Source organism: Entelurus aequoreus, linkage group LG05 (assembly GCF_033978785.1).
Source record: "Entelurus aequoreus isolate RoL-2023_Sb linkage group LG05, RoL_Eaeq_v1.1, whole genome shotgun sequence".
In the NCBI taxonomy this organism is placed as follows: Eukaryota; Metazoa; Chordata; class Actinopteri; order Syngnathiformes; family Syngnathidae; genus Entelurus; species Entelurus aequoreus.
The window spans coordinates 35,153,438-35,170,778 of record NC_084735.1 but is presented as its reverse complement, the minus strand read 5'-3'; the positions used below and the strand labels follow the sequence as shown (position 1 = coordinate 35,170,778).

Sequence of the window (17,341 nt, the reverse complement as noted above, 5' to 3'; positions counted from 1 at the left end):
CTCCTCTTCTCCCCTGTCCCTTGCGAGGGGGAGTTGCATAGGTCCGGTGGCCATGGATGAAGTGCTGGCTGTCCAGAGTCGGGACCCCGGGTGGACCACTAGCCTGTGCATCGGTTGGGGACATCTCTGCGCTGCTGACCCGTCTCCGCTCGGGATGGTTTCCTGTTGGCCCCGCTGTGGACTGGACTCTCGCTGATGTGTTGGATCCACTGTGGACTGGACTTTCACAATGTTATGTCAGACCCACTCGACATCCATTGCTTTCGGTCTCCCCTAGAGGGGGGGGGGGGGGTTACCCACATATGCGGTCCTCTCCAAGGTTTCTCATAGTCATTCACCGACGTCCCACTGGGGTGAGTTTTTCCTTGCCCGTATGTGGGCTCTGTACCGAGGATGTCGTTGTGCCTTGTACAGCCCTTTGAGACACTTGTGATTTAGGGCTATATAAATAAACATTGATTGATTGATTGATTGATATATACTCTATTAGCCACAACACAACCAGGCTTATATTTAATATGCCACAAATTAATCCCGCATAACAAACACCTCCCCCCTCCCGTCCATATAACCCGCCAATACAAATCAAACACCCGCACAACACACTCAATCCCACAGCCCAAAGTACCGTTCACCTCCGTAAAGTTCATATAGCACATATATTTCCCCAAAGTTACGTACGTGGCATGCACATAGCGGCACGCACGTACGGGCAAGCGATCAAATGTTTGGAAGCCAAAGCTGCGTACTCACGGTAGCGCGTCTGCTATCCAACTCAAAGTCCTCCTGGTTGTGTTGCTGCAGCCAGCCGCTAATACACCGATCCCACCTACAGCTTTCTTCTTTGCTGTCTTCATTGTTCATTAAACAAATTGCAAAAGATTCACCAACACAGATGTCCAGAATGCTGTGGAATTTTGCGATGAAAACAGACGACTTAATAGCTGACCACAATGGTGTCCCAATATGTCCGCACAATCCGTGACGTCACGCGCAAACAACATCATACCGAGACGTTTTCAGCAGAATATTTCGCGGGAAATTTTAAATTGCACTTTACTAATCTAACCCGGCCATATTGGCATGTGTTGCAATGTTAATGTATAAACTATCAGACTGCGTGGTCGGTAGTAGTGGGTTTCAGTAGGCCTTTAACTTGCACTTACAGATGTAGCGACAAACTGTAGTTACTGACAGTGGTTTTCTAAAGTGTTCCTGAGCCCATGTGGTGACATTTTTTACACACAGATGTCATTGGTCATTCAATGTTGGTTTTTGGCCTTGCCGCTTACGTGCAGGGATTTCTCCAGATTCTCTGAACCTTTTGATTGTATTACGGACCGTAGATAGTGAAATCCTTAAATTCCTTGCAACAGCTCGTTGAGAAATATCCTTAAACTGTTCGACAATTTGCTCACATTTCATGGAAGCTTCTTATATACCCAATCATGGCACTCACCTGTACCCAATTATCCTGTCCACCTGTGGGATGTTCCAAATAAAGGTTTGATGAGCATTCCTCAATTTTCTCAGTCTTTTTTGCCACTTGTGCCAGCTTTTTTGAAACATGTTGCAGGCATCAAATTCCAAATGAGCTAATATTTGCAAAAAATAACAAAGTTTACCAGTTCGAACGTTAAGTATCTTGTCTTTGCAGTCTATTCAATTGAATATATTTTTCAGTTCAGTTCAGTTTCAGTTTATTTCGAACATGCATACGATACAACGTAATGCATCACACAATTCCAGTTGTTTCATTACAGCACGTCCAAAAAGGAGTAGGAAGAAGCAGAGTGTATTTAATCCTACCCCTTTTCATACCATAGCAATTTTATCCAATTTCCTTGTTCTCTGTAATATTACAGTGAAGAAATAAATAATAAATAAACAATATACCATAATAAGCCAACAAATATTAAATACATATATAATCTTCATCTCAATAACAAAAAAAACAAAAAAAGGGGGAAGAAAATGGTTCAAGATGTTCATCATAATTATTGTTCTGTGTACTTTGTGAACACTTGTAGTTTGAACAGTCTTTGAAACTGAATCATATTGGTGCTTTGTTTGATTTCTCTGGTTAATCCGTTCCACAATTTAATTCCACATACTAATATATTAATTTACAACACTTGAAGTGTTGTACGAGCATACAAATGTTTTAAATTAGATTTTCCTCTAAGGTTATATTTCTCCTCTTTTGTTGAGAAGAATTGTTGTACATTCTTGGGTAGCAGGTTATAGTTTGCTTTATACATAATTTTAGCTGTTTGCAAATGCACCATGAGACTGACGTTGAAGGTGGAGGGAATGTAATGGACGTTAGTGAAGATAAATAGGAAGGGTGGGTATGTGTGGAGGGAAAAGAAAACGAGTAAGCGAAAGAAGGAAGATAGTGGTGGTAGCAGTTGCAATGATACAACTAGTGAGGATGATGGAGAGAAGTTAATGGTAATTGTTCGTTTTCAGGGAGAATTAGGGGTGAAAAAGGTAGATCCCCTGAGATTGACTAGGATTATAAAGGATTAAATTGGGGAGGTTATATTTGTGAAAGTTCTGACTGATGGACATTTGCCTATTGGTTTTCATTATTTGCAGCAGGTGGAAAAGGCTAAAGTGTTGACAAATGTGGAAAAAGTTAAGGTGGACAAAGTGATGAAAGTTGTTGCGAAAAAGCAAAATGTTAACAGAAACATTGTAACTGGGATCCCTGTGAAGGTCAAAATGGAGGAACTTGTGGAACAGATTGGAAGGAGAAATACTACTGTTAAAACTGTTCATAGAATGATGAGAGGAGCTGAGAAATTCGAAACAGAAACCGTTATGGTTGAGTTCGAGGCAAAGGAAATTCCCCGAGAGATGTTTTTTGGTCTTGTCAAATATGATGTGAGTGAGTTTATTCCTAAACCTATGAGATTCTATCGATGCCAGGAGTTTGGGCACATTGCAAAGTTTTGAAAAGGTCAGGTAAGATGTGTGCGCTGTAGTGGGCAGCATAAGTATGGCAAGTGTGGCGAGGGAATCAAACCAAAGTGTTGTAATTGTGGAGGGGACCACAGTGCCGCCTATTGGAAATGTGAAGCAATGAAAAGAGAATTGGAGGTGCAGCAAATAAAAGTGAAGACTAAAGTGTCATATGTGGAGGCAGTTAAAACAATGGAAAGGCAGAAAATTGATTACCCTGTTAAGGTGAAAAAAGAAAGTTTGGAGAGAAGTATGTGTTGAGAAGTCCAAAACTGAAAGAATCCAGGTTGGGGTAAGGGCAGCAGAGCACCACTTGGATATGATAGGCTTAAGATGGTAGGAGATCAATGATGTGTTGCAAGCTACTAAATAATAATAGTACTCATGCTCATTCTTCATTGTTATGCTAGGATTCGATTGCAAATAGTCAAGAATTCAAACAGTTTATTTATAGTAGAGTTGAAAAAACCTGACATTATATGTATTCAGGAATCATGGTTGAAGTTGTCTCTTTACTTTGTTATTAATGGATATGTATCTGTTAAATGTGATAGGGTGTAGGTAACTGGTGGAGGATGTGTGACATTTATAAAACAAGATACGTTGTACTGTGTTGTGGGTTTGGGGAAGGAGCAGGACTATATTGTGACTAAAATATGGATAGGTAGAGCGTTTGTCATCATGAATTACTATAATCCTTGTAAAAAGTTGGAGATAAACAAACTGGAGGAAATAGAGGGGAAAGGTGGAGCTGTATTATGGTGTGGGGACTTTAATAGTCATAGTGGGGTATGGGGGAGTGATCGAATAGATACCAATTAAATTACGATTGAGGGGTTGATTAATGAGAAGTGTCTTGTTTGTTTAAATGATGGTAGTCCTTCAAGGATTAATGTAATTCAGGTAAAGAGTCATTGCTTGATCTTACTTTGGTGTCAAGTAGTATTGCAGCAAGCTGTGATTGGTCAGTGGAAAAAGAGAGGACCGTTGGAAGTGGCCATTATCCAGTTTGGTGTAAGTTACATATCATTGTGCCTGAAATTGGGGAAAGTGGGAGAGGAAGATGAGTATTTGGAAAAGCAAACTGAGGAAAGTTTGCAGAAGTTAGTCAAAAGTAATTTAAAGAAATTGATGTTGACAATGAAGTCAAAATAGTAGATCTTGATTGTAAACTAAAGCAGGGTATTATGCTAGCTGCTGCAGAAGCTATCCCAAAGAGTAAGGGAAGTAAAGGTGGAATGAGGCCTGCAAGGTATCTATTAAAGTAGGACCAAGGCTTTTAAATAGTTTAAAAGGACACATCATTTTCAGCATCTGATTCAGTATAAGCAAGCTCAGGCTGTGGACCGAAGAAAGATAAGACTTGCTAAAAGGGAATATTGGAAAGGATATTGTGATTCTATGGGGAGCAAAATTAATATTATACACAAGTATGGGGTGTGGTTAAAAAGATGGGAGGGGATAGGAGAAATCGGGCCCTTCCTGTTCTCAGTGATGGAAGAGTGACTGAAGTGAATGATAAAGAGAAGGCTGAACTATTGGCAGAGACTTTTGTTAAAGTTCACAGTTCTAAGAATTTTAATGAGCAAAAAAAACAAGGTCAACGGAAAATTGAATTGGAAAATAATGAAGCATTTTGCATAAAATCTGATTTTGAAGGACCCGAGAATGCTCCTTTTACGCTAGAGGAATTGAAATATTCACTGAACAAGACAAAACAAACTGCCTCTGGAATTGATGAAGTAACATATAGCATGATGAAATATCTGAGCATTTGGTGCCTCAAAAAGCTTGGATTTAAAGCTATATAGTACTAGTCCTGAAACTGTGGAAACATTTCGTTTTTTAAGCGTGCATTTTGACCAAAGATGTATAGTCTACAGATCTGCTGCTAAATCGAGCCTCTCAAAACTTGATGTGATTCAATGTGTTTGGGAACAGTGAGAAGAACATCACTGGTGTATGTGCTTTACAAGTAGAAGCAGGAGAAATGCCTTTACAAGTGAGAAGAGACCAACTTTTAGCTCATTATTGGATGTATCTGAGAGGACATGGAGAGTCTCACCCAGGAAAAGTTGTGACCCAAACATGTTGGGAAAGGAAAATTGTTGAAATAAACTGTTTTGGCTGAAAGGAAATCAGATAGCTCAGAGTATGGGTGTGTTGGCAAAAGAGTTGGAGGAGTCTGTAGTGTGGCCAACTCATCCTTCATGGCTATTGGGAAAACGAATAGTGGACCTTATATTATTGTCAGTTAAACAAAGAAAGAGAAATGCATATATGGTTGGTGACTTTTATAACCTGGTTGAGACCAAATATAATCACTGGACTCAGATTTTTACAGAAAAATACCACGTCAGCGATTTTGGTACCGGATCTCCAATTTGAGTGTTGCAAGAAAACGTCAGATTATATTAGGGTGTATGGAGCTAAAATGTTTGTGATAGTAATGGCACTAGAATGGGCTGAAGAAAGTGGATACAATAAGATAATATGTAGTGATTCTGTTTCAGTTCTTATGACTACTGAGTCAGGAAGTGTTAATTGTCATCAGAGATTATTGTAGAAAATTATGTTTATTTACTACAGAATGATGAGAGAAGGAAAACAATTAGTATTTGTATGGGTACCGGCTTATGTGCGAATATTGGGAAACGAAAGAGCAGATAGGCCCGCAAAAAAAAGCAACCAGGAAAGATGAGGTTGATGTAAAAATTAAGTTATCTAAGAGGGAAGGCAAAAGTATAATTGGACAAAGGGCTAGTCAGCAGTGGCAAATAATTTGAGAAAATGATGGAAAAGGAAGGCAGTTATTTTCTGTTCAGAACCAGGTCTGGGTTCCAAGATGGAGAATGGGTTGAACGGAAACACCAAGTAATAATGAGCAGAATTTGGATTGGGCATGGTTATTTAAATGATAAATTGTTTTTAATTGGGGAACACCCTACAGGAATGTGTGAACAATGTAGAAAAATTGGAAACACTAGACCATGATACAGAAACCAATGACCCTGACCTAGGCCAGAATGTCAGACAATCGTCCAGTGAGCGATAACCCCCCAAGCAGTTAACCTACCCTCAATTAGGTAACCCTATCGTTAGCATAGTTCTGTCCCTGTTTCAAAGCTTAAATGAAGCTGTCACAAGATCTATTGAAGTGCATGAGATAGAAGTGGTGTAAACTATAGTTATGCAAAGGGGCTAGCATAAATTTAAGCAGAGAGAGTGTAACCCTGGTTAGGCTTAGAAAACAATATTATTTTATGTACACTCACCTTTCACTATTTGAGTAGCCTTTGTTCTGCCATTTGTGTACTGGTGAGCAATCTCTGAATCCGGGAACATATCCTTCATGGATTTGTTGAAAACATCAGTTAATTAGGACGTAATGTTGCTTGTGTCTAACAGCATAGCCAGCTCTGTATCGGCATAAATAACACCCTTGCGTCTCTATTTCGAAAGATGGCCCAAAATACTGGGTTTTGACTGGTGCTGAGTTTTCGCAGCCTCTTGCTTCTCTGACCGTTGATGTGTTTATATCCGTTCTTCCACCGTGTTCAAAGTCGGATCTGCAAAACTTGCAGGCAGCATACCCCTTTCCCTTTGAGCTGTCCTCGATGAATTTAAATTATTTTTTCCAATCGTTTTGGAATTTGTATGCTTATTTCCTTTTCTTACTTATCATGTCTGGGACATCCTTCTGCTCTGATTGCCGTGCTTGTAACCGTTAAAATTGTCCGGCCGGAAACGCCGCTCAGTGAAGGATGGTGAAGCATTATTGTTGTCGGGTGGAAATCTGGAGACATTTTTGAGAATGTTGGCCCCGGGAGATTTTGGGAGGGGTACCTAAATTCGTGACTCTCCGGGGAAAATCGAAAGTGTTGGCATGTACAGTATGTGTGGCATTGGGTTAGCATCTTTTATCGTGGCGCCATTGAGCTTCCTGCAATCGATGCAAAATCTGTAAGTGCTGTCCTTTTTACGCACCAAAAACAACAGGGTATAAACAACTTTAGCACTGTTAGAAATACACGCCACACTGTGAATCCACACCAAACAAGAATGACAAACACATTTCGGGAGAACATCCGCACCGCACCGTAACACAACATAAACACAACAGAACAAATACCCAGGACCCTTTGCAGCACTAACTCTTCCGGGACGCTACAAAATACACCCCCCGCTACCACCAATTTTTGGTCTTCAAAGAGGAAATGGACATCATAAAAGCTTTGCTAATGAGTGAAATGTCTGAACCAGAATATATAAACACTTTAGTGGCGACATTTTCAATAATGGCAAGTACCTTACATGTGAATTGTACTGGTTTGGGGTGGGCCTCATGAACAGAAGCAGGCACTTGGCCCTCAGTGCTTGCAAAACATTTGTTTCCCTGTTGGTTATGGTCGTCATTAAATGTCACATGCTGTCCTCTGTCATACTGTCTGTGTCTATCTGAGGGTGTAGTGCTTGACCTGTTTCTACCTGAGTTGTAGGGAGAGTCATGGTCATAGTCATGGTAGGGTGAAGATCGGACACCATGGCAATGAGATGACTGCCATCTGCCTGGGCTGTAAGGTCTGGAACGTCTTTAGTAGCTGAAGGTTTTGGAGTTCGCACGCGTCTGGCTGGCTGTTTTCGACGTGGGGCTGTCGAGTTTGGCGATCGCCTTGTGCAAAGCCAGCACATCTTTTTGTACTTTTTTGTACTTTTTTGGCTTCGCTGTGTCACTGTGCTGTGACACTTTGCAGCTTGTGTCAATCGGTACTGCGGGCTAGCACACCGAAGCCGGCTAGCATTAGCAGCCTGCGATACGGAGGTGGGATTTTTTCTTCTGTTGCTGGATGCGTCGGCAGATAGACCATTGTAATGCCTGCATCGAGGAAAAGCCTGACATCGGAGGAGTTCGAAGAGATGAGGCTCACACTCCACTTCCTATGCGGCGATATGACTGCGGTAAGAACACAGCAGGAGCAGCTATTGGGCCTGCTGGAGGAAGTAAAACAACTACGCCTCCAGAACTTGGAAAAAGACCGGCGCAATGTGGACCTGGAGCGGCGAGTGGATGAGCTGGACCAATACTCCCGCATGAATGATGTGGTCATCACCGGGCTCAAGATCAAGCCGCGCTCCTACGCACGTGCAGTGGCCGCGGACAGCGGGAAGCCCAGCGTGCAGGAAACACAGTCGGTGGAGCAGCAGGTGGCTTCGTATCTCCAGAGCAGGGGAATAGAGATGGTCCTGGAGCACATCGAGGCTTGTCACCCACTGCCCATGAGGAACCAGAGACCACCAGCTGTCATCATGAGATTCGCAAACAGGAAAAAGAAAATCGCACTATTAAGGCAAGGATGCAAACTCAAAGGTACAGATGTTTTCATAAATGAACATTTGACCAAGAAAAATGCTGACATCGCAAGGATCGCACGACAACTTAAAAAGCAAAGCAAGATTCAACAAACCTGGGTAACGAACTGTAAGATCTTCATCAAATTAAATGGGACGCCGGAGGAAGCAAAAGTCTTGGTGATAAGTAACATAGAAGATCTTGATAAGTATTGACATTGATGCAGTACTTGGTATCAATGTAGCTTTATGATCTTTACATCATCTCAATGCTACCCACACCAAGAACACAGACCACACCAAGTATTGATATGGACATGTTACAGAAGATCCTACAACATCAACAAAAAGAACTGGACATTTGTGAGTATCAAGAGCATGCCACAACAGAGACTGATATGGAGATAGACCCTGATAATAATTTTTTCTCTGCAATTGTAAAAAACTAATTATTTTACCTGTGAACAATATGAAAACAGTGTAAAATCAGATGATAGTCGTCAATAATACATTTCAATAGTCGAAGCATGTACACTAACTTTGAGGCTATCAAGGATTACTTTAAAGAATTTAGTCATCCATTTACCATTATTGCAATTACTGAAACATGGTTCAACAATGATAAAGGTATTGATTTTAGTCTGAATGACTATGAATTAAGATACATAAACAGAATAAATAAAATAGGAGGAGGGGTCGCATTGTACATTCATAAATCTGTTACATTTGAAGTTTTAACAAACATGACCATAGCAGTCGATGGATTATTTGAATGTTTAACAGTGGAAATCCTAAATGACAAAAAGACAAATATCTTCATGAGTTGTATATACCGGGCACCTGGTTCAAGCATAGAAACTTTCAATGAGTGGATGGGTAAACTATTTTCCTCTGTGAACCATAAAACCATATTTATCTGTGGTGATTTTAACATTGATTTGTTAAACTCAACCAAGCAAAAACATGTTGATGACTTCATTGACACAATGTACAGCTTGTCTCTATATCCAACCATAACCAAACCAAGCAGAATAGCAACACATAGTGCCACAATCATCGACAACATTTTTACTAACATGGGAAATCAAGTCACCAGTGGCCTATTTATATGTGATATCACTGACCATTTACCTGTTTTTACTTTATATGACTGTCATCTCAAGAAAACCAAAGACACTATGGCAAAAATCTCAAAACAAATAACAACTGTGGAAACAATCTGTGCCCTAAACAATAGTTTAGCAGTTCAGTATTGGACTTCAATTTACAGAGAACCAAATGTGGACAGTGCTTATTGTAATTTTTTAGACATCTTTATTTCCCTGCATAATAAACATTGCCCTGTGAAAGAATATTTTATAAAAGGAAAACATAAAAATAGCCCTTGGATCCCAAAAGGGATAATTAATGCCTATAAAAAGAAAAACAATCTCTACAAACTGTTCATCAAAATAAAAACAAAAGAAGTCGAACAACGATACAAAAAGTACAAAAATAAATTAATTGATATTATAACAACAAGCAAACGGTTATGTTATCAAAAAAAACTATATGAAAACAAAAACAATATAAAAGGAACTTGGGATGTTTTGAATAGTCTAATCAAACAAGGATATTCAAAGTTCACATATCCTGATTACTTTATTGATGAAAACGGTGAAGATTATAATATGAGTAATGTAGTGAATAAGTTCAATAGTTTTTTTGTAAATGTTGGTCCTAAATTGGCTGTTGATATCCCAGACAATGGAGTTACAAAATCAACTATTGAACAGAATTCTTCGTCATTCTTCCTCTCAGCTACAAATGAGCAGGAAGTGACAAACATTGTGCGGAAGTGTAAAAGTAAATGCTCCACTGACTGCCATGATATCAACTTGATATTGGTTCAAAAAGTTATACTGAATATTGTAAAACCTTTAACTTATATATGTAACCTATCATTCCAGACTGGCTGCTTTCCAAGTCAAATGAAAATCGCTAAGGTAACTCCGCTCTTCAAAAGTGACAGCAAACACGCTTTCACCAATTACAGACCAATCTCTCTTTTGCCTCAGTTCTCAAAAATCTTAGAGAAACTATTTAACTCTCGACTTGAATCTTTTCTTGAGAAGCATCATATAATCAATGACGGTCAGTATGGTTTTAGGTCCAAACGAACAACCTCAATGGCGATAACTGAAGCCATTGAAGAAATTACTAATGCACTGGAGCATAAAAGATATGCAGTTGTTATTTTTATTGATCTAAAGAAAACCTTTGATACCATAAATCATTCAATTATACTAGATAAAATGGGAAGATATGGAATTAGGGGGCTGGCTGGTGACTGGTTAAAAAGTTATTTAACAGGGAGGGTACAGTTTGTTAAAATCGGTAAATTTTTATCTGATACTCTTGGCATTGCTTGTGGTGTCCCCCAAGGGTCCGTGTTGGGGCCAAAACTGTTTAATGTATATATTAATGATATGTTTAATACATCCAAAGTACTGAAATTTATACTATTTGCAGACGACACAAATATATTCTACAGTAGTGATGACTATAATGAGCTCATAAATATAGTAAACACAGAACTAAACATAGTAAAAAAATGAATGGACAGAAAAAAATTATCTTTGAATATAAATAAAACTAAGATAGTGATGTTTGGAAATCGCAACATAACGTCTGAACAGAAAATAAGTATTGATGGTACCCAAATTGAAATCGTAAATGAGAATACATTTTTGGGAGTAATAATTGATAGTAAACTATCATGGAAACCTCATGTCAGACACATTAAAACAAAAATCTCCAAAAGCCTCTCAATTATAAACAAAGCAAAACTATACCTCAATGAAAATGCACTCAGTTCTCTATACTGCACCTCGGTACTCCCATACCTTACATACTGTGTTGAAGTATGGGGGAATACTTACCACAACACAATTCATCCTCTGATCATATTACAGAAAAGAGCAGTGCGGATCATTCACAACGTTGGTTATTTAGAAAATACTCATAATCTGTTTATGCAATCAAAGTTGCTCAAATTTGATGACCTTGTTAAATATAATACATTAATAATCTTATATAAAGCATTTGAAAAATTATTGCCGCCTAATCTACGTTTTTTTATAAGACGAGTGCAGGCTCATAACTTGAGAGGCTTTGGATATTTCTTATTGCCGAGAGCTCAAACCACTCGTAAATGTTTTTGTGTCTGTATGCGGAGTAAAACTATGGAACAAACTGGACTTACAACACAAGCAATGCAAAACTATTAATCGATTTAAACTATTATACAAACATGGCGTCTGGTTCAAATATAGAGATGCGGGTCTTTAATTTGACCTGCTGCTGTACTCTGTCTCAAAGTGTTAACATGTGCTCAATGTTTCCTTACCATTATTGCTATGTTGTCTATTACCATTATTGCTATGTTGTCTATTACCATTGTGGGTATATTCATTATTCCTACATTGTTGATACAAATTATTGTTACAGTGTAATAATTATTGTTACCTGTGGTAATGCCACTATGATACAACATCTGTATTGTGAATAATCACTGAATGGAGAACTGGTGGTGGGATTAAATATGTTTTCTTCCCACTCCCTTTCAGGCAAAACTGGACAATCATGCAATACATACTATACATTACATTTTCCACTATATTTATTTATATTATGTGTTGTCAACCTCTTACTTTTTTATGTCATTGCCTGAAATAAATAAATAAATTAAATGAAAATGAAAAGAATTAAGGTATTGTCATGGCGGCGAGATGGAGATGATGGGAGTGTTGGTGAGTGTTGGAGATCACAGCGGTCAGGCAAACGTCTGGCATAGCTGTAATCACCGTTATAGTCATCATTACAATAACCACGAATATAAAGTAAAGTGTTTTTCTGACACGTAGTAATCAGTTGTGGACAGACGAAGCCCCCATACTGCAGGTCTCGCGAGCGTGTGCGCTCATGCGGCAGCGGAAATAGATTTAACACAGTTGTGTAGATATCACGATTGATGACTTGCCTGCTGATGGCATCAATGTGATACCAGTAAAAATTAAACGTGTCCTCTTCACTTTATCGCAACATATTAAGATGTGGAACATGCTTTACGTTTACATTCTGGTTTTTACAGTGACTTCCTTATCTCAAAAAGAAAAGCATTTGATTGGCTGTGCTTCATAACTAATTGCCACCTCTCTTTCTTAACTATGCTGTTAAAGAGCTTTGGAGATTTTCCAAACTTGTCCCACCCATCGACAAGGCAAAATTAAATATGATTGGTTTTCGTTTCTGTCAACATGTTTGTCTCTTTTTTACCCTTAACTAAAATGTCAGTTAATTGTTTTAGTGTCTTAGTCAACGTGCCTTTATTTTGATTAAATATCGTATTATTTTTACCTGCTCAGATGTAAAAATAACTAAATTAAATTAAACAGCTTCCAGCCCACGGCGGGCACGGCAGACTCTGTGGGCGGGGATGGCAACAACAACAAACAAACAACAGACTTACGTCAGCAAGTATGAAAAATACAAATATGATAACAAAACGTTTAAAGAACAACCAGTTACTAATGTTATGTTCGGCGGGGAAGGAGACGACACAGCAACAGGAGTAAAGCTCAACAGTTTTATTTGAGCTTGATGATGCGGTGGCGTGTGTACGCTACTGTGTATGTTTGCAGGACTATGTGAAGCGTTACAATGAATATTTACCAGTGGTTGTTGTAAGTGCGTGTTAAGTGAGAAGGCGACCAGTCCAGTAGGGCAAGGCAGGTAGGAGAATCCGTGATACAAGCAGGGGTACGTGGGGCTGAGAGGGGCGTCAAGAGGTCCGAGTCCAAAGTGGGGGTCGAGGATCGAGGGAGGCAGTCAGAATCCAGAGGGGTCCAGAGAAGCGAGGCGCACAGCTCACTTCCAAGGCAACGGAGGGAATTCTGGGGAAAACAAGAGAAGCAACAAGGACAACTGAGCACAAGGTCGGAAGGTCACTTGGAGCGAGCAAACAAAGGTGAGGAGCCAGAGACGAAAGCTTACTGCAAGCAGCGACTACGTTCCAGCGTTGGTTCTCTGGACACGCTGGCTTTTATGGGCAGTGGTGTCATCAGCAGCAGGTGTGTCGATTGATGATTGCCTACAGCTGTGCCGGCGCGTGGCAGCAGAAGCAGAGTGTGTGTGGGCGTGTCCTGCGGCGCGTGCTGACGAAAGAGCAGCTGACTGTGCACGCACCGTAACAACACCAAAATGACAATTAACATCAGTGCACTACAAATGGAACTGGGGGTGGGGGAGGACAAGTTAATATATGTTTGATGACGTGTAATTGCATGCATGATTGTATGTATGTATGTATAGTATATGTGTATGTATGTATTTAGGTATGTATGTATGTTCACAGTGAATTATGAAAAAACTATATAATAAGTGTCAATATTGTCAGCCTTAGAGGGGTCTTTTAAGGGGGGGTGCTGCAGTTTGTGAAAATAAAGAAAACACAACGGATTTTCAGTTTTTACGTTGTGAGTAAACACGAGAAACCACGCTAAAAATACTGAATGCTAAAAATACTGCCTTTAGTGAGTAGGGGAGCCCCCAGCTTTATCATGTTGTGTGAGGGGCTACTCACTTTGCCACAAAAATAGATTTCAGAATAATTTTCCACAAAATGTGAACTATTTTTGTACATAAGGTGTAATCCAACACTTAAAAACTCTTATTTGCATAATACATATATTGTGGTAAATAACTGTTGGCCAGTTGATGCTTAAAAAGTATTCCAATAGTACAATCAGTAATATTATTCGTATTCTTAATATTAACCTTATTTACATGGCCACTTGTTGCCAGTAAGAATTTGAAGGGCTCAACAAAATTACCCCATAGATCGATGACAAATTTACCAACTATTAGGGGCAGAGACAGGAAGTCAGAAAAACACTAGAAAATTACTAAGAATTATCACTATAAAGATAATGAGACACATTTTATACATTGTAATAAATAGAAAGTAGCAGGCCCCACGAAGGCTTCTTGTGACACAATCCAGACCATGTCATTAATGTTGTTAAGGATGTTGTCTGTGCAGTGACTCCTGTGTTGTTTGCAGTGAGGGAGGTGGACAACACGCTGACCATCATGATTGCCTCAGCAGTGGGTGGAGCCATCGCACTGCTCATGGGCTTCATGCTGCTGAAGAACTTCACTCTCTTTGTTCTTTCCAAGCTTGAGGAGAAAAAGTGAGTGGTCGCTAAACATTTACGTCATTTTCTGACAAGCAATGAAGTAAGCGAAGTTCCTGAAGTTCGAGATACTGTTAATGTTTTTTTTTTCTGCATCCTTTTACCTTTTTATCCTCATCCTCAAACCCGCGAGAAGTAAGGAGTGCCTTGTAACTTCATCAGGGATCGACAACACAGACAACGGCCTCTCAGGATCCAAAGTGGATTCGAAACCCAAAACACCAAAACAACCAAACACCAAGAAATAAGGATGCGCATGTATTCTAAACCATAGGAGTGCTTTTATTTATGCGCCTTCATCAATAGAATTCTACTGTACAAGCCCACCAGGTATGCACAGTAATAATGTCATAGTGTTTGAAAAACATGCTTTTGTCTTATGCGCACTAAAAAAATAACCAAAGACAAGTAACTCACTATTTTTCACCTTTAATATTTCATTCTATTAGCAATTATCCTACTTTCATTATACACAAATGTATTTAATTTTTACACACATTTAATTGATACCTTAAGCACCAAAGTGCATCTTTGATTTGTGCCTTTTCTGTGTGCGGCACAAATCAAATCAAATCATTTTGGTTCCATTTTCCTCCCCAAAAATTACAATATTGACCCAAATAGGAGACGACAGTTAATATAAGATGTTTTTCAAAATAATATTCATAAAGAAACAAATAATGCAACAATATTATTCGTGCAAGCAATAGCCAAGTAGAAACTTGATAACGTACTCAAAGACAAACTTGTCACAGAGTGAAATTAACTGGGTTGGTCACTAAACAGAACACTAACTTGACTTACGGTGTGAACAAGAATGACACACAACACAACGCGTAACAGGTAAGTTGAACACACAAAAGGCCTGATCTACTAAGATCCCAAATAACATGTGCTACAAAATTGAGCGTACTATTAGGGGCCGTGTTTGGGGTGATCTACTCAGACTGCATGTACAATTGATAACAAGAGCAAAGGTGGTGCAGACCGCTTTGTCACTATGGAGACACTAATTTCCTGTATAAACTGGTATTGTGCTCCAACTTGTGATATTTTGCTATGCTGTGGAACATTTAGTACACACATATATGTTCTACCTTTTCTGGCAATATAGAAGTGCAATCTAGACAACAGAACCTATTTTTAGCATGCCGAGGGTGCCCTCTGGTGCTGTGCCAAAAACACCGCCAAGTGATCCAGATGCAAGAAAATACATGTTTTAAGAGATTATTTCATTTTCATATAAAACGAATGCCATTTATTTGACAAAATGCCAGCAGGCCCCAAAGCAAATCAATTTAATTTTGTTTGGTGTCTACTGGCTCCAATCAGCCCCTGAAGTCATCGAGCCGTTAAAAAAATGATATTGCTAAATAGACAGTATGTTTGATATTGTAAGTTCTGACAGTCCAAATATGTCAGCACGCATACAGATGGATTCTCTCTCCATCGTCTGTTATTGCAGCCCAATCTCTTCCTTTCTCACAGCCATGTGTGCGTAACTGTGCCAGTTTGTACATACCTTCCAAAAAATATAGACATAACAGTGTCCGCAAACACTTTAAGGCTTGATAAATCACACTCATAGCGCTAAATGATTATGTTTGCATCACCTCCTATGTTCTGATAATCAGCACATACATGAAGACAAACACGCTAAAGGGATTGCACTCTCTATTTTGCTCATTTAACAAACACAATCCTCGGCACAGAAGCTTAGTAGATCAGTTTTGCGTGTGCTATCAAGTTTGCACGTCTTTAGTACATCTAAACCATTAGTAGATCAGGCCCACGGAGAAACTACTACTACCGTGGGGAATAACAAGCAACAACTTAGCACAACAATCCTGTTACTTACTAAAGCTGTGATACTTGTGCTTTCATCCTTTAGTCTAGACAAACAAATATACATAAATTAATCAGACTAAAGGCTGCACAGGGAAAACCATATGCGTAAAGTAAGGACATGATCGAATGACAGAATGTCTGCGAGGTTGAATACATTGATTATTTTTATTTTCTACTATTTTAACCAGCTCAGATTTAAGGAAAAGCCTCTAAAACACCGTTTTAATGAGCAAGTTGACTGCAAGGCACCCATTTTTGAATGCTACACAAACCGAAGACACGGGCCAGCATTAAAATTACAACAAAAAGCATACTGAAATTTTAAATATATAAAATAAATTGTGTCTGAAGGGCTGTCTCTCTGCGCCACTCACTCTCTGTTAGTGTGACTGATTTATTCATACACTATGGAGAGTTATTGGTTTGAACTGTATAAACCTGTATAGACCTGTCTTTTTCAGAGGAGTTTTCAAGGGAAACATTTTGAGGTTAGTATACCATCTGAAATTCAGGTCAATATGGAACTTCAGTAGCTTAATATGAACACTAAGTGATACCCCCTGTCAAAAACTATTTAATCAGTATTTTATTGTGTGAGCTATCACATTGTCTAAATTCTTGTTGTACAGTTAATGGGCCATTCCAACAAATCACTTCAATTTGCTTGTTGGGGATTTCAAAATAATCAGATTTTTTCTTTTATGACCTCTAAATGTAATGATACTCATATTGAATTACTTAAATATGTATTTGCCCATCTAAAGCAACTTTACTTCATTTTTCTACAAGGTTCCTAAGCTGAAAATTACTCATTTGTGTAACAGGACTGAAAGTAACAGGAGTGAGTTTTTAAGCTTAGAATTTGCAAATACATTAAATATAGCTACACGGCATTTATGCAATTAGCTTGTTGACAATAAATAACATTATTATTAGCTTAT

The 17,341-nt window shown here is 39.0% G+C and overlaps 1 protein-coding gene across 1 annotated transcript in view; it reads left to right on the top strand.

Moving 5' to 3' along the window:
- Positions 1–7,839: 7,839 nt before the first annotated feature.
- The window catches only part of LOC133649935 (cell adhesion molecule DSCAML1-like), a 158,375-nt gene continuing 148,873 nt past the window's right edge, over positions 7,840–17,341 (top strand). The window contains exons 1-2 of the mRNA XM_062046652.1: positions 7,840–8,230; positions 14,420–14,549. Coding sequence (XP_061902636.1) covers positions 7,840–8,230; positions 14,420–14,549 — 521 coding nt within the window. The remainder of the gene's footprint in view (positions 8,231–14,419; positions 14,550–17,341) is intronic.